At 42.2% G+C, this 21,060-nt stretch overlaps 1 protein-coding gene across 2 annotated transcripts in view; it reads left to right on the top strand.

The window, feature by feature from the left end:
* Zswim6 (zinc finger SWIM-type containing 6) overlaps positions 1-15,018 on the top strand; it is a 170,477-nt gene extending 155,459 nt beyond the window's left edge. For both annotated transcript variants that reach the window (XM_085676736.2, XM_085676735.2), the window contains exons 9-14: positions 815-1,075; positions 5,240-5,375; positions 8,224-8,381; positions 9,009-9,172; positions 10,958-11,039; positions 12,363-15,018. In XM_085676736.2, coding sequence (XP_085532862.2) covers positions 815-1,075; positions 5,240-5,375; positions 8,224-8,381; positions 9,009-9,172; positions 10,958-11,039; positions 12,363-13,225 — 1,664 coding nt within the window. In that variant the 3' untranslated portion in view covers positions 13,226-15,018. The remainder of the gene's footprint in view (positions 1-814; positions 1,076-5,239; positions 5,376-8,223; positions 8,382-9,008; positions 9,173-10,957; positions 11,040-12,362) is intronic.
* The last annotated feature ends 6,042 nt before the right edge of the window (positions 15,019-21,060 follow it).

The following is a 21,060-nucleotide window of genomic DNA, read 5'->3' as shown; positions in this document are numbered from 1 at the left end:
TTGAGGGTGACTCAAGTTCTGTTGGGAGTGTGGCAGCTGTGAGTCAGATGACCGGAGTTAGGATCTTGAATGGAGGTTCCTGGTCAGAGACAAGAGCAGCTCTCTTTTCATTGACTGACTCTGAGTAACAGAAGGACCCCTGAAGCTGACTTACAGATGGCTCTGTTCTTTACTGATTTCACTGGGGGTTTAGCATTGCAATAAAAGAATGAAAACATTTTTCACACCAATATTAAAAATGTGCCATTATGATCATGTAATTTTTTAAAGTTAACTTTTTATTATTAGCATATATTGGATATGCAGTATAATGAGTTACTTGTAACTCTGGTAGCATGTAATTTTGTTTTTGTTTAATTAAAACCTTTTTACTCCTTAAGATCCTTAGTACCACATTTTCTTACATCTATAGTTTTATTTGATAACTCATTTTTAATGAGAAAAAACTATGAATAATCTCACAGAACATACATATTTTTATCATCCGTAGTCACTGTTTAAAATATGCTAGCTAAATGGTGATGGCATGCGTCTTTAATCCCAGTACTGGTGAGGCAAAGACAGACGGATCTCTGTGAGTCCGAGGCCAGCATGGTCTACAGAGATAGTTCCAGGACATCCAGGGCAGTTACACAGAGAAACCCTGTCCCTAAAATCAGTGGTTGGGGTGGGGTGTGACTAGAAAGCAATGCATCTTAACATGAAAATTGGATGTTCTGGCTTTCTCAGAATTGTCCGATCATTTGCTAGTACTGATTGGAACATATAATTTGTATCAGACGTAACCTAAGTCCATTTTCATGTCCTTTTATAGAAAACATGGGACAGTGCAAGTCCCTGGAATACCATCATCTGCCTGCACACAAGTTCTTAGAAGAAGGGGAATCCTATGTGACGCTGGCTGTGGAAGTGGCCCTGATAGGACTGGGGCAGCAGCGGATCATGCCTGATGGGCTATACACTCAAGAGAAAGTGTGCCGGAATGAAGAGCAGCTCATTTCTAAACTTCAGGAAATTGAATTGGATGACACACTGGTGAAAATTTTTCGCAAGCAAGCAGTCTTCCTGTTAGAAGGTAGCGTGATAAAGGGGACTAAAAGTACTAAAAGTCTTTGTTCTGTTAAGAGCACTATGCAGATGCATTGAGTGTGCTGGGTGTCCTGTTGAATACAATCACACAGAATCTGAGACTTGCTCAACTAAGAAACCTGTCAACCAACTGAAGATAACAGATATCTAGGTTTTTATCATTTGATTTAAGTTTCTGTATATAATAGCTTATTAGAAATCAGCCCATTTAATGTCGCTTGCTTGGTAAAGGACTGCTTTATTCATGCTGTGTGTTTCCTGAGATAATGCAGTGTTGATATCTAATATTATGGGTACCCATGTTCCTCTTTCCTTGATCAAGTAAATAATAAAGTGGAAGCTGAGTGGCATTCCTGTAGATTTATTAGCTGTTAGAACATCTGGCCTCTTGGCATCCTGTGCACCTGCAAGCACAGAACTGGGACTACAGGAGTGGGTTTCTACTTCTCTTCAATAATGTCTCGGAATTCATTAGGTGCAGGTTCCCAAGGAGAAGCCTTCATAGAGTATCTGAAAGTAAAAGTAAAGACAATTTTTTTTTTTATTTTTATCAGGTCTAGGTAATTTAAAGGTCTTAAACTTACGTTTTGGCTTGGCTGACATTGTTGTTGAGATAATGTTTTCTCAGAAAGACAAACGTATAACTTAGTGTGTGCAAATTTAGCTGGCTTGTTGGTAGAAACTGCTTCTCTTTGAGATGTGTGCTATGATGCTGGGATTTGTCTGAGACAGCCTGGTAAAGTGTGCTGACATTCTGTGTCATGGACAGCTGCATACTGTAGAGAAAATACTATTTTAAAACCTCTGCCTTTGTCCAAAGCTACAGATCTATTTGAAAGAAAATATTTTCAAATATATATATATTTTTAAAATGAAAAATGTTCTTAAACTAAACCTTAATATGATTCTTCATGGGGTGTGGGGAGTTCTGATTTTAAATTTTGAAGTATTCTCCTGTAGTTTATCATTGTTGACCATTGTTTGTTTGTTTATATCTAAAGTTGAAGGCATATCCTGCCTATTGTCAAGACTAATCCAGATCATTTAACTACTTTTTAAATAAGAACTCTCTCTATGGGGTGGGGAGAGTGGGCTCTGATTGGAGCCTCTGCCTCCTCCAGTTTCTTGGCCTTCTAGGATCCAAGGGTTAGCAGGGACAGGACTGGGGCATTCACAAGAAGGCTGTGGGCCATTTCTGTACATACCAGAGATAACCAGCTCCATTAGTGAGTTGACTCCATGAGCTCATGACGTCCCCCTTGCATTTATAGTCTTTATAAGAATCAGGATTTTTTTAGCAGATTGGATGCCTGAGAAGAGGGCAGTGTGGTTGGAGTGTGACTCTCTCCTGGCCGTAGTGCTGGGGCTTAGTCACATGAGAGAAATGCCTTTGGGGAAACTTCATGCCAGATGTCAGGGTTGTTATTTTAGTGAACTTGAATTCAGGAGTCTAGCTATTATTTATCTAAAAGTAATTCTGTAATACCTAACCTAGTGGTTCACTTGTCAAGTATGCATTATGGCTTTCTTTGAATAATAAAAAGGTAACTTCGTGGCTTAAAGGGAACCCCCGAAAGCAGTGGTGAAGAGTGACGGGTATGGGTAGTCTGCCCTGTAGATTGTATTGTTTGTCCTGAAGTGAAGTGGACCTCGGGGGTTCAGTCACCCGGTGCTGTGCCAGCATGTGGCAGATGGGTAATGTAGGCAGTAGGTCTTTATTTCTAACAGTGCTCTGGAAACTCGCAGAGACTGGAATTCAAGACCAAGGTGTTGGCCAGTTCTGCTTCTCAAGAGGGCTGTGTGTCTGGCGTGAAGACCTCTGTCTGTCCTCACTTGACAGAGACAGAATGGGCTATTTGACCTTTCCCCCTCTTACAAAAATTAGTCCTTTGGGAATTTTGAATTCTCTTTACTCTCCTCTTCCAACCTTTCCCAGGTCCCTGCCCTCCTTCCCTACACACCCATTTTGTGTGCTCTTTTTTTTAAAGAAAGCGAGTCTAGTTTGTGCTGCTTACATGTGCTCTCAGATGCGTGGTCTTCCACTGGAGCCGGGGAGCCTGCCAGGAGCTGGAAGCTGAGAGAAACTGACGCTGTCCCAACAGCTAAAGTTGTTAATGGCTTCTTAGCCAGGGCCGGACTTCATGCTGCTCTTCTCCCTGCCTGTGCTGGTACTATATCTGACTAGAACCTACTGAGTTCTTGTCGTCTGGCACAGCTGCTGTAAGTTCTTAAAGGGCCAACCGCTCTGCTGTGTCCAGAAAGCTGTGTAGTCATCACTGCCTCTGGCTCTCAGTCTTTCTGTCCCCTCTCCCCCTCACAGTGGTCCCTAATCCTAGGGAGGAAGGACTGTATCATGTATGTCCCACGTAGGGCTGGTCATTTCAGTCCATTAGTCTCTGAATTTTGAGCAGTTGTGAATCTCTGTCGGTTTCCAGCTACGTCAAAAGGAAGTTTCTGTGATGGGGACCAAAAGATACACTAATCTGTGGTTGTAATGATAAGCCCTTAGGAGTAATTGTAGACTCTCTTCAGGGTCAATGAGGACCTCCCCTAGGCCTATGAGGACGCCCCCCACCCAGGCCTATGAGGACTTCCCACCCAGGCCTACGAGGACCTACCCCAGGCCTATGAGGATGCCCCCCCACCCAGACCTATGAGGACGCCCCCCCACGGAGGCCTATGAAGACCTCCCACCCAGGCCTATGAGGACCTCCCACCCAGGCCTATGAGGACTTGCTCTGAGGTCTAGACACAGGTTCTCAACCCATGTTTGGGATTTGACTTTTGGAGCAGGCCTTAAATACAGAGAGTGGTTGTGTACTCCCATGACACTTGTACCACTGCTGCACCAGTGAGTGGGTGTATTTTGCCAAGCCAGTCATTATTGTAGCTCAAAGAGTATTTAAATGTCTTACAAAGATTAGTAGATTTGGCAAAATTAGAAATGTGTTATGGATTATAGTTTGTTAAGGTTAATATGAGTGGTCTATGATTTTCAAAATATTTAAATAGTGAATAACTTAAAAAATAATAATCTGAGAATTGAATTACAAAATGACTTCTAGATCACTCTAGAATGTTCTAGAATGTGTCTCACTCCTACCTGAAACTGAGTCCAGTAAACTTGCGTCACCATTTTTTCTGAACTGCATTTCTTGCATTCTGAATTCTTTCAGTCTGTTTCTCATAGAAAACAAATGTATTGTGTCCTCTGAGCCACAGTGTCAGGGCTCATAATTCTTGAAATCATGAAACAAATATTACCCAGAGGTGACGTGGGAACTTAATTTATTAAACACTTTACAGTAACTAACCCCGAGTGTTAGAACTAACCACTGTGGTTTCCTTTCAAAGCTGAAGTCTGTACTTCCCGCTGAGAGAAGCATTTGGGGAGCTCACGGGGGCTCAATGCTGCCACCGCACCTGTCAGAATTTACTAAGAAAGGAGTTTTGACAGCTTAAATGTGATTTCACTTTCAAAATTGGCCTGCTGGAGCCAGAATACATTTCTATCATTTTAATGTTTTTCTTTTGCTTATGGTGAATACCGACTGGCTAACTTCTTAGTAACCACTTTATGGAATTACTATTTCTGCTTATTAGAAGCAGTAGTGTACTGACTTTGTGCTGAGGGCCCAACATCCTCCCACATGTGAGACTGAGCCCTTTTCTGCATCTTGCATGTCTTGTGGCCCTAAAACCATGTGGGTCAAAGATGCAGGTTCCTTAGCTAAGCAGCCTTCTGTGCCTTTCTGCATCCGGATACCCAGTTAGCATGTACTGAGAAAGAACTTTCTCAAGTTTTGCAAGACTTTGTGCTTCAGAGGGCCCCTTAATCAGATATCCTTGTGCTGTGTGTGGGCTCTGCCTTGTCAGTTCCCTGGTTCCTATTTTAGCATCGGGACACTTGGGGAACTGTTCATGACGTGAAGCCTATATTGGGTACTGTGCCCTCAAGAGCCTTAAACTAAGAACTGCTTTTCTTTCTACTGTTAGTTAGTTAAAATACTTAGCTCAATTAACTGTACATTTATTTACATAAGGAATTGTTTAAAGTAGCTATAAATTTTCATGAAGTTTTTAAATGCAGTTAATAAGAAGTGTTCATTTGTTCTCTTGGAATGTAAACTGTGTGTGTTCTCTTCCACAGCTGGCCCATACAGTGGTTTAGGTGAAATAATCCACCGGGAGAGTGTTCCAATGCACACATTTGCCAAGTATCTCTTCACCTGTCTCCTACCTCATGATGCTGAACTGGCATACAAAATTGCACTGAGAGCGATGCGGTACGTACCCACAGCCCAGCCCAGCAGAGGCCGTCCACATCCCCAGGGGAAGAAACTGGCTACTAGCTGACCTCACACTCAGTCATGTGTCTTAGAGGCAACAGAGAAGCTAAAGATACCCTTTACTTGCTTCCTGAATTGTGAGGCAAGCTGTGCATTGTGTTGTGAATTTGCTTTAATGTAAAGGTGGGGCTAGGGTGGTGGGGGGTGACTCTTTTTCTTAGCTCCTGTTAGACTCCAGCCACCATAGCCTTTTCTCTTAATGGTAGAATTTGGGAATAAAGTACAACTTCATACCAGTTTAACTCTTTCTGAATGATCAGTTGTTGTTGTTGTTTTGTTTTGTTTTGTTTTTAAGAATTTGGTTTTTTAAAATATAAATAACAAATCTCCTAATGTGAGTGTGGTAATCGAGGGGAGCTTGTGACCCCCACATTGCAGCACTAGTTCAGGAAGGCCCCTGCATTACCACGGACACATCAGTGCACACTGGAGGCCGGCTGGGGTTGTGTCCAGGACACATCAGTGCACACTGGAGGCCAGCTGGGGTGTGCCAGGTGTTACAGGGTCCTTGTTAGGCATCTCTCAGGATCTGTTCACCAGCTCCACTGCCTTCATCTCCTCCTCAGTATTTTTGGTCATGGCAGTGAAAATGGTCTCTGCCTACTCACTTGCTTATTCTCATTTCCCTTTGAAAAATTAATTCACCAAACAATTATTTTTACCAAGAATTTGCTCAGTGTGGATGCTTTTTGATATGCTCTTAAGAGCCCATTTTTAAATCTTGTGTAAGCTGTTCTGCTTGAAGGGCCTGAAGGGAGATCTGCTGTTCTTAAAGCTTTAGCCTTTCCCTTTTGCTTTTATAAATGAATAAATCACTCACGTTTTTAATGGAAAGTTCAGGTTATATATTATAATAATAGACTAAAGACAAGCCCTGTGTAGATCTAAAAGCTTGAGTAGGTTTGATCCCATAAGAAGTAACTTTTCATCCTTGTCTGTAATCGATATAAGATTGACACATGAGTCCTTGCCTAAGAATTACCAGTATCTTCAAAGTTGATCTAGCATCCATCTGTCTTATACTTGTATAAGTACCATGTGCTAATCAATTGTGCCATTATATTCGTGTAGGCTTAGGGTAGAGAGAGTGTGTGCGTGTGTGTATACCTGTGTGGCCGTGTTTCAGGACCGACATGTAATATCACATGCATTTCTAGACCACTGGAGAAATCAGTAATTTATTAGAGGAACCTTCTAATACTCTGTTGATCTCTAAATTGTCAAAAAGTAAGCCAGTAGCTAACATGAGTAGCAGTTTCCACATAAAATTGTTTAATTCCACTTGGTTTATGTTTTAGTGCATACTTTCATAAGTGAGTTTAAATTCCCACTTTTAGAAACTGGAATAGGAGTCTTTGGGGGACAGATTCACCTATATACTTACTCTAATCCTAAGAATGCCACTCTTGTTTTAAGGGGAAGGTACTGTTGCCACTACCACTGTAAAGTAAAGGGCGAGGCAGCATCATATCATGTTCCTGTGGCTTTGGCTTGTGTAACAGAATCCACTGTGCTGATGGATGCCGGGAGCACTAGCAAGAGGGCACTAGCAGGGGACTGCATTCTCCTCTGCTCTCTCCTCCTTGCTCCTGGCACCTTGCCCAGGGACCTTCTTTGGATAGGACATCGGGAACTAAAGTGCCAGGGTAGCCAGGGAGCAGGGAAGGAAGAGGGAGACGGAGCGTGCATGCTTTCCTCTTAGTCCTGAAGAGAGAGGCCAAGGAAGGGCAGCTTCCGTTCTCACTGTCTGATCACAAGGCTGTTGACTGCTCTCCTCTATAGCGAGTCTGGCAAGACTCTGGCTAGGGAGACTGGTGTTCTTGAACTCTATAAAGAGCAGCATAGCAACTCTGCCAGAATTCTTCCTTCTTCATCCTCTGCCTTGTCATACTGTCTAATGCTCTGTGACCCTCAGTAAAAACAGGGGACCTGCGGCCAGCAGTATTCTCCTACCCTCGGTTTGTGGGGTTCTAGCTCTTGTTTCACAGTGTCTAATACTACTTGGCTGACAAAGCCAATGTGTTGATGATTCTTATGGCATTATTCCAGTGAGAGGAGAAATCACTAATGTGGTTTGTTTTCAAGAATTGTTTATTGTCAACATAGATCGAAGCCAGAAATCATAAATTCATGCTCAGTTCTGTTCAGCCTCTGGCTGTTAGAACATAGTCTAACTCCAGCTTCCTGAAGTCATAGGAACTAATTATATTAGAAATGGCAAATGTATAGAAAGGAGGCCATTTTGTCGTCCTACGTTTATGTTTTAGCAAGTTAAGATTTTTATCTAGCGCTCTCTCTTGTAAATCATAACTATCCATTTTATTCTTTTTTTTTTTCAACAAAAAAGTAAAAGAGAAAGGGTTTCTCAGTATATCTCTAGCTGTCCTGAAACTCACTCTGTAGACCAGGCTGACCTTGAACTCACAGAGATCTGCCTGCCTCTGCGTCTCCGGAGTGCTGGAACTAAAGCACTACTACCATCTGGCTTTTTTTTTTTTTTAATGAGTGATAAGATTCAAAACTAGTACATGGAGATCAAACTTCATATTTCATAATTCTCTCGTGTGCCTGAATTTCCCTGAATGTCGTACAGTTTTCTCAGTGCTGCTACGAGATGAAAGGAAATCACTAGGTTTAAGTGGTGAGCTGCACAGCTCCCCAAACTGAGCCCAGCCAGTACCCATCTGCATAAGTGTGTCTACCCATGACCCCGGCTTCTGGCTAGTCATGTGGCCAGGGGTGGACGAATAACAACGGAACGACCCTGCTTTCCTTCTCATTGCAGGTTACTAGTATTGGAATCTACTGCTCCAACCGGAGACCTCACCCGCCCCCACCACATCGCATCAGTTGTCCCCAACCGATACCCTCGTTGGTTCACTTTAAGTCACATTGAATCCCAACAATGTGAGCTGGCATCCACCATGCTAACTGCAGCCAAAGGTAGTGTAATGTCTGGAAACCGCATTGTTTTATTGGTTTACACTGTCTTTTCTTTTTACCCAGAAATTTTTTTTCTTTTAAGTCAAATTCTCCACAGTGGTTACTAGTAGATAAGTTTCAAAGAATCTTTTTCGAGATAATAACTTCATACTTTACTCTTGAGGCAAATGGGTGCTACTTGTTTGAGCCTGGCTTTATCTTATTTACCTATGTCATGTTACCTACCATGCGACACCGTTCCCCCAGCAAAAATCATTAAATCATTGAGATTTAGAAATGGAATAAAAGATTTGGTTAGTTTCGTGTCTATAAAATATTAACTGCAGAACATAAGCAGAAGCCAGGAGAGCTGTTTGCTGGTCTGTGTCCCCCACTCCTGCCCCCGTGCTGGTTGGTTCTGGTTTATGCATACTTTTAGTCACTGAGGGTGTGTCTCGGCTGATAGTTATGTGAGGCTAAGATTGTTTATAGTCTTTTCAGTGACTGTGCAGTTACTTAGTTATAACATCTGTACCAGCTGCACGTTTTGTTCTGTGTCTTTTGTCATCTGTGTATGGCTTTTCTTTATTTACGTTGCCTCGCCTACGTTTGACTCAGTTTGATTTGCTTTTCCCTTGTTCGTTGCAGGCGATGTTCGGAGGCTGGAAACAGTATTAGAATCCATCCAGAAAAACATTCACTCCTCATCACACATCTTTAAGCTTGCCCAGGATGCATTTAAAATAGCAACTCTCATGGACAGTTTGCCAGACATCACTCTTTTGAAAGTATCTCTGGAGCTGGGCCTGCAGGTACTGGGCCTTCTTGGGGCACCAAAGACTGCTGCTAACAGCCTTGTAGGGTTGTGTTCATTTTCATTTCTTAGACTCTTTAGAGCCCAGGTGTGATGGACTTTTAGACAGCACTGTCTTCCAGAGCTCTGGTCGCTTCTGGCTCAGCCAGTTTTAGTCTGGGCTGCGGCAGCCGCACAGCTAGAATCCTTATTTGTGTTCCTCAACTTTAAAAACATTTTTTTTTTCTGAATTGCAGCTTTGACGTTCCTGTTGCTCTTGTGAATGAATGGAGAAATACTGCTGACCAGAGAGTTGAGTAAAGCCAGCCTGTGCTATAAAAATTCAGTTGTAAGGGCTGGCTTTTTAGAGGCAGTATAAGTTTTTATTGATGTTTGCATTGGACAGTTTTGTCTCCTTTTTATAACACTGAGAGAACTGGGTAAAGGCAGGGCAGCCAGCCTGTTTCCAGCTTCTGGCTGAACAGAAGGCAACCTCAGGGACCCGTGGAGCTCTTTGCACAGGTGACACTTGCTCCCTCACAGTTCCAGCACAGGTTACTGTCCAAACCAGGAACCAAAGCCTGCTACTTCTACCTTCTTCAGAGACCCATGCTGACTTTTGTGTTCTCGCTCATTAAAAAGTAGTTACACCCTACCTAACACATGGGAATTAGGAGGCCGTGATTAGATTATTGATTTGTTTTCTAAGTTACCGATTTTTCCTTTTGCTGGTGTACTAGCAATGTTTAATGCAGTGGTAAATGCCAGTGCCCCTGTAACATGAGGTGCTGTACAGGCGAAGATGCAGAGGTGGCTTTTAAATGTGGTTTAGAGTTTACTTTCTGAAACACACGTTCTTATTATTTGGCTTACTTTTATTACAAATTGCCTTATCTTTCAGAGTGTGGTGCAGAAAGAAACACTATGTGATTTCTCTTTGTGTTTGGAATTCTGGGTAAATGGCAGATTAGTGACCACTCACTACTCACTCCTTGCTCCGTTCTTTCTAGAATCTAAGAAGAATCCCACAGAACCCTTTCTAAGGTGTTAGAGTGTTAGGAGACTAAATACTTTTGTAAACATGAAGAGGTACATAAATTGATCTTGGAAATTCTTAATAGAATGTAGGAGGGGTAAATAATCAGCAACGATGCAAAAAGAAACCGTTTGCTTTCCATAGATAAGTGTTACCATCATGATCAGAGATTGAAGGAATAACCAGAAAGAATAAGCAGAGTTACTGTTCTAAAGAACATCATACCCATACGTTACACCTTCCCCCACATAAGAAACTTCAGAAATAAGTCCTACAATACTAATGCTGGGAAGAAGAGGGCCCAGAGTTTGATGATTTTTGTTTTGTTTTGTTTTGAGACAGGGTTTCTCTGTGTAGCAGCCCTATCTATCCTGGAACTTGCTCTGTAGACCAGATTGGCCTCAAACTCAGAGATCCCCTTGCCATTACCTTTCGAGGACTGGGATTAAAGGCATATACCATCACCACCGGACTCTGCTGGTTCTAACCCAATTTTTGAACCAGAGAGGCATTGAATGACTTTCTCAGGATGTCACATCTGGCCAGTTCCAGAAGTATTGGGTGGGCTTCCTACTTCCCAGGCCAAGGCAAGGCCATCTGGGGGAAGCCAAGGATAGCTCCAAACAGACGTGTAGATCCTCACTCCAATAAAAATGCTTGCTGGTTCTGGGAGTATAGTCTGCCCCATTTATATTACGGGATGAATTGCATTTTTCCCCCATTGACATAAAATTATCTTCAAAACATTTTGTTACCCTGCTTTTATAGGTAATGCGAATGACACTGTCAACCCTCAATTGGCGACGGCGAGAAATGGTGCGGTGGCTGGTTACATGTGCTACTGAAGTTGGTAGGTAGCTTTTGGAGAAGCTTGGTGGGTACTCGCGGTAGGATTTCATCTCATGATAGGGGAGACTTTGTGGCTGCGGTGACTTTCCCAGGGTCCTGTCCTCTAGCACACACCAGGGTGTCCCTTCTCTGCTCCAGATTCCATCCTTCACTTCCACACAGCTTCTAAGCTATCACAGTGGGCAGCTCTTGTCTCTGCTTTGAATGGAGCAAAGCAGTGGACAAGCACGGTTTACTCAGTTCCCCTCTGAGGCTTTTCCTCATCTGAGTAGCGGGGAGAGGCTGATCACTTCATGTGATCTGAATGAACTTTGAAGTGCATGAGAGATTGTAGCTGGCCATGAGACTCTCTGGCTGTCAGTCAGCTGTGATTTATAGGGCCCTTGAAGCCTATGGTTTCCCCTTCGCGGGACTTACAAAACCTTCTGTCCCAGAAAGAACACACACAAGCAATGGTGGCTGGTGAAACCATGGCTGGTTAAACTGTCTTTCTTCCTGTTTGCGTCACAAAAGGAAGCACACCTGTTATTGAGAATACACTGCCCTGAGTGTCTATATACTGACAGCAGATATTGCAAAAACATTCTTCCCATTCTTTCACTCATGTGTAACATATTGCTGTTTTGGCAGTTGTGAATTTGACCTCACATTAGTCTTAGATGTGAAAGTGTTCTGTTGCTGAAACAGTGTAAAGGTAATGGGGCTTTTAGAGCTGCCCACGTATCTGCGTCTGTGGCAGCATAGACATCAGCTTCGAGTAGGTGCGGTTCATGTCCAGATGGTTAAAGCCTTGGCAAGGCCATTTCCAGCACCCACATCTGCAGGTCCACTTCTGTTCACCCCTTCTTTCTTGATTGTGGGTGATATCTTCTTGATTGTAGAGCTTAAAGTTTTGTGTTATATGGGTTTTATTTTAACTTAAAACACATCACACCACATATATTAAATCCCTATTTGGGTGAAGGTTGCCTATTTTTTCCCCTCCAAATTCTGTAGTTCATAACTGACAAGAAGCCCCAGTGAACAAGTACTCATTAGTAAAAAACCATTGTCTGAAATGGCAAGCAGGCAGTGCAAATACCAGCCACCAAGAGGATTGCTTCTTTATTATAGGAAGTTCATGTTCCTTTCGGGCATTTCACAGAATAACAATGCATGTAACCTTCTTCTTAAAGGCTGCTCCCAGCACATTACCTTCAGGGTTTCTGGGCTAGATCATGTTCTGTGATGGTTAGCAATGTGAGCATCAGTTCTAAAAGTGCAAACAGGGCCTTACCCAGCCTTCCTGTCCATAGTAATAAGGACTCGTTTATGTTCCTCGCAGGTGTTTATGCCCTGGACAGCATCATGCAGAGCTGGTTTACACTCTTTACCCCCACTGAGGCCACAAGTATTGTAGCGACTACCGTGATGTCCAACAGCACCATAGTCCGCCTCCACCTGGACTGCCACCAGCAGGAAAAGCTGGCCAGCAGTGCCCGGACACTGGCGTTGCAGTGCGCCATGAAGGACCCTCAGAATTGCGCCCTCTCTGCACTGACCCTCTGTGAAAAGGATCACATAGCTTTTGAGACGGCGTACCAAATTGTCCTCGATGCTGCTACCACCGGCATGAGCTACACACAGCTCTTTACCATAGCACGGTACATGGAGCACCGCGGGTACCCCATGAGGGCCTACAAGCTGGCTACCCTGGCCATGACCCATCTCAACCTGAGCTACAATCAGGACACACACCCTGCCATTAATGACGTTCTGTGGGCCTGTGCACTTAGTCACTCCCTTGGTAAAAATGAGCTTGCGGCTATAATACCTCTGGTGGTGAAGAGTGTCAAGTGCGCAACGGTACTGTCAGACATTTTGCGCAGATGCACTCTGACCACTCCTGGCATGGTGGGACTTCACGGAAGGAGGAACTCTGGTAAGCTCATGTCACTGGACAAAGCCCCTTTGAGGCAACTCTTGGATGCCACGATCGGGGCCTATATCAACACAACGCACTCACGGCTCACCCACATCAGCCCTCGGCACTATAGTGAGTTCATCGAGTTCCTCAGCAAGGCCCGAGAGACCTTCCTAATGGCACACGACGGACACATTCAGTTTACACAGTTCATTGACAACCTGAAGCAAATCTACAAAGGCAAAAAGAAACTGATGATGCTGGTTCGGGAGAGGTTTGGTTGATAGACCTTGTATGAGTGGGTGGGGGTGGGGCGGGAGGGACGGTTTGTTTTTACTTGAGCCTGCCTTTGTACCCTTTTTAACTTAAAGAACAGAGCCACACCGGTATTATATGTGTATAGTTCTATTGCGTTTGCAGACTAAGTTGTCATGTTGTGAAAGTTTGTGTGTTTTTCAGTTTTTCCCTTTCTCTTTCCTTTTGTTTTTAATTCTTTTTTATCGGTTTGTGTGAGAGAGGTTGAAAAGGTTTGGTTTACACTGAGTATATGTTGTCAAGTGGCAAAAGTCCACATAGCTCTCCTGTTTTCTGTATACGTTCACAGCCTCAAAAAAAATAATTGAAATGGCTTTAAAAACCAAACAAAACACCTCCATCCTGTGATAAGTACCTCGAATGGATTCAGCTTTACTCCTTTGTAACCCATCTTCACATTTTCAGCATATTTAACAAACCAACAAAAGGAAATACCAGTAGTGAAAAGGCTGACCCACGCGGCTTTGCAGTGCTGCCCGTCCAGAAGCATGGCACACGATGCTCGTGCATGTGGAAACTTAGCGACTGTCAACATACATTCTCAGGGATTTATCCAAAAAATTAAAAAAAAAGAATGAGAGCATTTATTGTACTGTATATATATTATAGTATATGTCTGAATATTGAAAATATAACATTAACTAATTTATAAAAAATATTCTATGTAATGCAAAATACTTGAAGCTGCAGTAGCTTGGTTTTAAACAAAAACAAAAAAATGGAGAGAAAACCTATCAGAAGGACTAAAAGTAGGCCTTGCTTCGGGGTTGGCTCAGGCAGTGACCTTCAGGCTGGGCGTCTGCAGAGCCACCTTCGGACTGCGCAGTTGGACTGAGCTCTATCGGGAAGATTCCATACATATATATATCTATACAGCTTCTGTATGCATATGTATATGTATCCACAGACACCAATGACCACTACACCACACATGCTTGTAACAGGCACTCGAATAGACGGACAATACACAGCCAGAGCAGCAAGCCTTAGCATTAAGAATATACAGTATGCCAGAACTGGGGTTCGTGCCTCCTAGCCTAGGAAACTTAAAATATCCTTTTGACACAAAACGCAAAATGTTTTCCAAAACAATTGACATGATCCATTACGCCTTTGCAGTGCGCTAATAAGCTAACGTTTGTGCACAGATAACATTATATATATTATATATCTGTTCTGCATAGGGATCTGACTTTGTGCAGGACAGAAAGTTGTGTAGGGGTATGACTGTTCTACTTTTCAGTTCTCTCTTGTTTTAATATATTTTATTTTCTCTAGAATTACTCAAACAAAAGCAGCCTTCTATCTTGCCTTGTCTTAATGCTTTAAAATAACCAAACTGGAGATGTAACTACCAAACTGTTCATTCTATTATTAAAATACCAACCTTGGTTACAGTGTAGTGTCTTTACTTTAGCTGATGGTTCTGTAACCTTGTGCTTCTTAAAGCAACTTTTATGTTTTGGTGCAAAAGTTGTCCCGTGTCTCTTGTTCCCTTCATTAGAGAACATGCTAGAGGTATGTTTGTAGGTCTTTTTGTTTAGAAGAACTATCTCATGCGCTCCATTTTATTTATTATAATAGATAAAAAGAAAAAAAAAGGTTGTACTTCATCACTCATGTAAACATGCTCATGAAGTTGAAAGTAATTAAGATTTGATACACTGATATCAATTTATTTATGTAACTAAATCACTGTTTTATAAACTTGTTAATGATCAACAATTTTTGTTTTGATTAAAATTAGTTTTTTGAAAGTTGATTCTGCCTCCTTTATGGTATATCTCTTGTTACACGTGAGTTGGGTGACTATCAACCTAGATGTTGCCACATCTCTAAGTATTTAATAGCAATTACATTCATCTGGTCCATACTTCCACACTGTATTCCAGGCACTTTTCTGGGCCCTAGAGATAGATACAGCGGCGAGCAAAACTAGAGCCTGGGCCTTGCTTTCTACTTAGTAGAGAAGACAGATATAAACCAGGTATCCTCAGAGATAAAAACAAGATGGTAACCGGATTGTTTTTGGTCTGTACAGTTCTTCATTGCTCCCTGAGTACTTTGTATGTTTAATAAATGCTAAGGTTGTAAGGCTTTTGAGTGTATGTGGTTTTAAAAGAAATTCCATTATAAGGGATAAATTTTTTTTCTTTTGTGTGCTCTTTTTATTAACATTTTTAATTGATTTTTATTGAGCTCAACATTTTTCTCTGCTCCCCTCCCTGTCTCTCCTCTCCCCCACTTCAACCCTTCACCAAGGTCCCCATGCTCAGGGGATCTTGTCTTTTTCTACTTTCTACTTCCCATGTAAATTAGATCTATGTAAGTCTCTCTTAGTGTCCTCATTGTTGTCTAAGTTCTCTGGGATTGTGGTTTGTAAGCTGGTTTTCTTTGCTTTATGTTTAAAAACCACCTCTGAGTGAATACATGTGATACTTGTCTTTCTGTGTCTGGGTTACCTCACTCAATAATTTTTTTTTTTTTAGCTCCATCCATTTTCCTGCAAAATTCAAGCTGTTACTATTTTTTTCTGCTGTGCAGTACTCCATTGTGTAAATGTACCACATTTTCCGTATCCATCCTTCAGTTGAGGGGCATTTAGGTTGTTTCCAGGTCCTGGCTATGACAATGCTGCTATGAACATAGTTCAAAGTACATGTCCTTGTGGCACAATTGAGAGTCCTTTGGATATATACCCAAAAGTGGTATTACTGGGTCTTGAGGAAGGTTGTTTCCTAATTTTTTGAGAAATCACCACACTGACATCCAAAGGAGTTGCATCAGCTTGCATTCCCACCAGCAATGCAAAAGTGTTCCCTTTTCCCCACAACCTCTCCAGCATAAGTTGTCATCAGTGTTTTTGATCTTGGCCATTCTTACAGGTGTAAGATGGAATCTCAGAGTTGTTTTGATTTGCATTTCTCTGATGATTAAGGGTGTTGAACATTTCCTTAAGTGTCTTTCAGCCATTTTAGATTCCTCTGTTGAGAGTTCTCTGTTTAGGTCTGTACTCCATTTTTTTATTGGATTATGTGTTCTTTTGGTGTCCAATTTCTTGAGTATTTTGGAGATCAGACCTCTGTGTGATGTGGGATTAGTGAAGATCTTTTCTTAAGGGATAAATTCTATACATTCAGCGTAGATATCTGCACTGCATTATCAAAGATCAATGTACAGAAAGGTGAAAATATAGTGTGTATATGCGTGCATCTTAAAATACCACAAAATGCACCTCTGAGTATACAGTTTAGTACAGTATGTTTACATTATTGAGTACAGATCACCAGAAATTTCTCAGCTTGCAGAATGAAGCAACTGCCTCCCCCAGTGCCTGGTTGATCCATCTATTCTCTGTTGCTATGAATTAGCTGCTTTTAATGAAGACTTCCTCTGAATCCATTCGCTAATCTGTCTCCTTGCAATTGGCCTATTTCTCTTAGCGTGGTGTCCTCCAGGCTCATCCATGTTGAAGCATGTGCCAGAGTTTCCGCTTGTTAAGGATTCTCTCCACCCCATCATATCCACTTGCCACATTGTTTACTCATCTATCAGTGGACGTTTGGGCTGCTTCTACTTGCCAGCTGATGTTAGCAATGCTGCTTATAATTGGGGAGGTATTGCAAAGATTCTCAATTTTGTGGATATGGATACATACCCAGAAATGGAATTGACAAAATAGGGGGTGTTTTTGTTGTGAGATTCTCCCCTTTTCGGAACGTTCTCTTTTAAAATATCTTTAATTTCTTAACATCTGTTCTTAAAGGTAGATGACAAAGTTAAGAAGTTAAGCCAGTAGGTAGCAGTGAAAATAAATTAATCTATGGTGACCTTAAAAGTCCAGTTATTGTCTAGCAGAAATAAAAACACTCACATGGTACAGAATTGCCTCTTTTTTGTAAACTTACTCATAGTTTTGTAATAGTTAATATTGCTAAGGGCAAATACAGTTTATATACGTATGTAAGTACTGGAACATTCCACAGCGAAGTAGACTGCCAAAAGGGGACTCTGGCATCAAAGGAAGAAGATCTGTGCCTTCCAGTTGACCAAGAAGTGAGCCTATCCCTTGGTGAAAACTAGTCTTGTTTTTATGGATAGCATCTTTACAGGGAGTGCTAAGACTGTGGAGCTTTTCTGTGAGTGATGGAGAGCTAAGTGCTGGTCCTCCAGCCGCGTGGTTCTTTGGTACCAAGCAGTCCAGCAGACAAAGCGATTTTATCATCTCTGCCGGTCTGGTGCTGGAGAACATCCAGAGATTTTAAATTTGAATAGCAGAGAGGAGAAGGAGAAGCAACAATTTTAAATCATCCAGAGGCAAAAGAGTTGACTCCTAATTGGAGCCTTTATTTGGTATCTTACTTGAGGATAATAGCTATAGTTTGGGGGTGTTTCATGACCTTCAAATATTAGTTGTGAACTGAATAAAAAACAGGTCACTAGTCATAGTGCTATAACAGTACAATAAAATAACGAAGGATAATTGAAATTTTTTATATTGCTGAAAACCTTAAAGGGAAATAAATGGTCAGAAGATGGAAAAAATCATTTAAGAAATTTGATGTGCTTTATTAAAAGACATATGAACTAGGTAACAGCATTCACCAATATGAACAAACTCAGTCTAGTTCAGACGAGAAAAGAAAATGTGTTAGAAAAGTTCTGAATGGTTCATTCAGGAAACTTTCTACAGTATGATAGGGATGCTTCAGATACAAAATGAAAGCAATGCTATAGAGCTTGGATCCTATGGAGAGGGAGATGTGTAAACAGTTGTATGTCACAAAGGAAGAAGAAAGGTTTAATTTAAGCAGACCAGTCCAGGAAGACCTGATGTAAGATGTGAGCAGATTCCTGGGGGAATACAGGAGTTGGCGTGCAGATGTCAGAGACACAGTGTTCCATGTGGTACAGGTGTGGAAGGTGCTAGAATGTCAGCAGAGGTACCAATGGGGCAGATTGGGATGGGTGATGTTGATGCAAACATGGGACAGACATAGCAGACGTGATGGAGACAGGTTCATTGTTAGAGGGGTTTCTAAATCATGGCAAAGAGACTTTCTTCTTGAAGATTCCAAAGTGAAGAGGTTGTGGTCTGGCAAGGATGCTTAGAAGCAGTTGCTGGCTACTGTGTGGTCGGGAGCACAGGAAATAAGCAGGGAGATGAATTAGGAAGCTGTTGGAGACAAACCTATTGAGTTCGGACCTACCAGGCTCAGTGGAGATGATGACCAGTGGTTCTGGTCTTTATGTTGCAGAACGCTGAGCCATGTCCTGGTTTTAGATGCTGTGCGTTAGAAAAATACCAGAAATGACTCTCAAGTTTCAATCTTGAGCTGCTAGGAGATGTCCCATGGAAGGAAATGGAGAAGATGCTAGGGAAGAAGTTTCTAGAGAGGAAGAGTTCAGTGCCACACATTTTAAATCTGATACCTGTAAGACCCACATGCAACTGTCCGCAGGTAGCTCAGGAGAAAGTTCAGGGCTAGAAAGATATGAGAGTCACATTTTTAAGTGTTTGGTAGAGTAATGGGTCAAGAAGGGCATGAAGGATAATTTGATGCAAAATAAAATCCTGAACACGTTATTTGCCTAATGGCATTCTTACTATGACAGTACCCTACCCCTCTCTGGTCTCATGGTCCTTACCTCTAAATGGTAGTTCCCTTCTTGCACTGGGGCCTCTGAGTTTGTCTTTATTGTCCACGGTTGATTTCAGTCTCTTAAAATGGTTTTTCCATATGTGGAAAACATGCTTCTTACCATCTTCACATTCGGAGAGCTCTCACTGGAAAAAGACAAGGGGCCCTGTTCAGGCTGGATCATGGCAGGTAAGGGGTGCTTTTCTTTGGGGGGTATGACTCCCAGAAACCCTGCCTGCAGCTGAGAAAGCTGCTGTGTTTGTGTGTCTAATTGATTGGAGCCTTATAAACAGCAGCTGCCTTAGCAATAGTTTGACTTTCCTGTGCTGTCATTTGGCGTGGATGCATAATTCTACACTTTGAAGAATATTAGTTGCTTACAATTCAACTAAAGAAGCTATAAGCCCTATTCCTCTGTTCTCCCCCCCCCCCGCCCTTCTAGCACCTCTTTTTCCCCAAGCTTTCTATTGTGAATTTTCAAACCTACAGCAAGGTTGAAAGAGTTAGTGAAATGAAAGCCGCAGTTTCGTGATGGTTGGTGTGACCCATATTCATCGCTCAGGCCTGGGCTCCAGGCCCTGTTTGTGTGGAAGGCTGGGCTCTACTGAGAACCATGAGTGTTACATGGGGTACCTGGGTCCAAAGAGAGAAAGGAGAAAACTGCTCAGAGCAAGACTGGAGGCGCCTTCCTATTGGAGTTAGAAAGAACTATGAAGAATGGAAGAAAACAAACCAATGGCCCACTGGGCCAAGTGGCGGTGGTTGCGCATGTCCTTAATCCCAGCACTCAGGAGCCAGAGGGAGGCGAATCTCTGTGAGTTTGAGGCCAGCCTGGTCTACAGGGTGAGTTCCAGGACAGCAAGGGCTACACAGAGAAATTCTGTCTTGAAAAACAAAACGAAAAACATAAATAAATTGCCCTATATAGACATACACTAATGTTCAGTGAAGAGGGTGAAAGGGAAACTCTCAGCTCCACTAATCAACCCAACCCTGAAGAATGGAGACCTTCAAACACAGGCCCGTTTGAAGGAATTTATTTATCTTCTGTGTAAGACTTTTCAATGGGCCACTGCCTTGTACATATGTACCTTTGGGAAATACACAATACCCGACAAATGCAATATCCTCTAGAACGATTGGATCATTTGCTTCCGCTTAAGAATCAACAAGGCACTGTCTGGGTCCACAGACACCAAAGGGATGTTCAGGGCTAGTATGGTACATCCGAGTCCTGTCATAGAGTTTCCATTATGATCACTGTCAAGATAAGTGCAACAGATCTTTTATGCTTGCCAGATATATAGACACTTTATGCATTTCACATTGGGGAATGCATTTGTTCAGTCTTGTGCTATTGCCGTCCCAAGTTTACCCATAAAGAAACAAAAACACAGGTTACCCGGAGTCACACAGTACCAGACAGCAAACAGTTACCGGCCCTGGCAACTGTCTCCAAAGCCACACTCCTAAGTGACTCATGCTCCGTTGGTTCTCATGGAATTCTAGTTATTGATCATGTACTGTGCCTTAGCACTGTAGAGCCCAAAGGAATGTATTGCATAGTTTCAACCCCCAAAAGAACTTGCTAAGATGCACTTAAAAATGGGTGAGCAAGATGACGGGGGGAAGCTATCCTGATTTTTCAATTTTTTGCTCAGTGGAGCTACTTGACATTAATTTTTGCCATTTTCCAAGCCATGCCTTACCTCCTCTCCTCTGTGTGGTGTGTGTATATATGTGTCTGAAGTCTTATCAGCTCACCTAGCATTCCAGAGAGAACCCTACGCACACCCATGGTTTCCATTGCTGGGTCCCTGATTAACTAGTCTGAATTCAGCCATCACGTCTGCATCCCTACCAGTGGTTAGAAAAAAAAATGGGGTGATGGAAAGAGCGAGCCAATTAATTTTCACATTAGCAAAATGTATCTAATAATTCCCTTCGTATTTTCATTGCCTCGTCCACCAGTTTGTTTATCAGAGTGTGGTCTATGAACCACCTGCGTTAGAGCCACCAGAAGGACAGTCATATATACTAACGCCTAGCGCCCAACCCAGACTGAATTAGTAAGGGGGTGCGGGATTGTATATAATGAACTGTGTTTTTTAAAAAAACAAAACAAAACTGTATTTTGCTCTTTCCATCCAACATTCACATGT

The sequence above is a fragment of the Myodes glareolus genome, chromosome 15 (genome assembly GCF_982192425.1).
Source record: "Myodes glareolus chromosome 15, mMyoGla1.1, whole genome shotgun sequence".
In the NCBI taxonomy this organism is placed as follows: domain Eukaryota; kingdom Metazoa; phylum Chordata; class Mammalia; order Rodentia; family Cricetidae; genus Myodes; species Myodes glareolus.
Note: the sequence above shows the minus strand (reverse complement) of the source record. Positions and strands in the feature narration are given on the sequence as shown.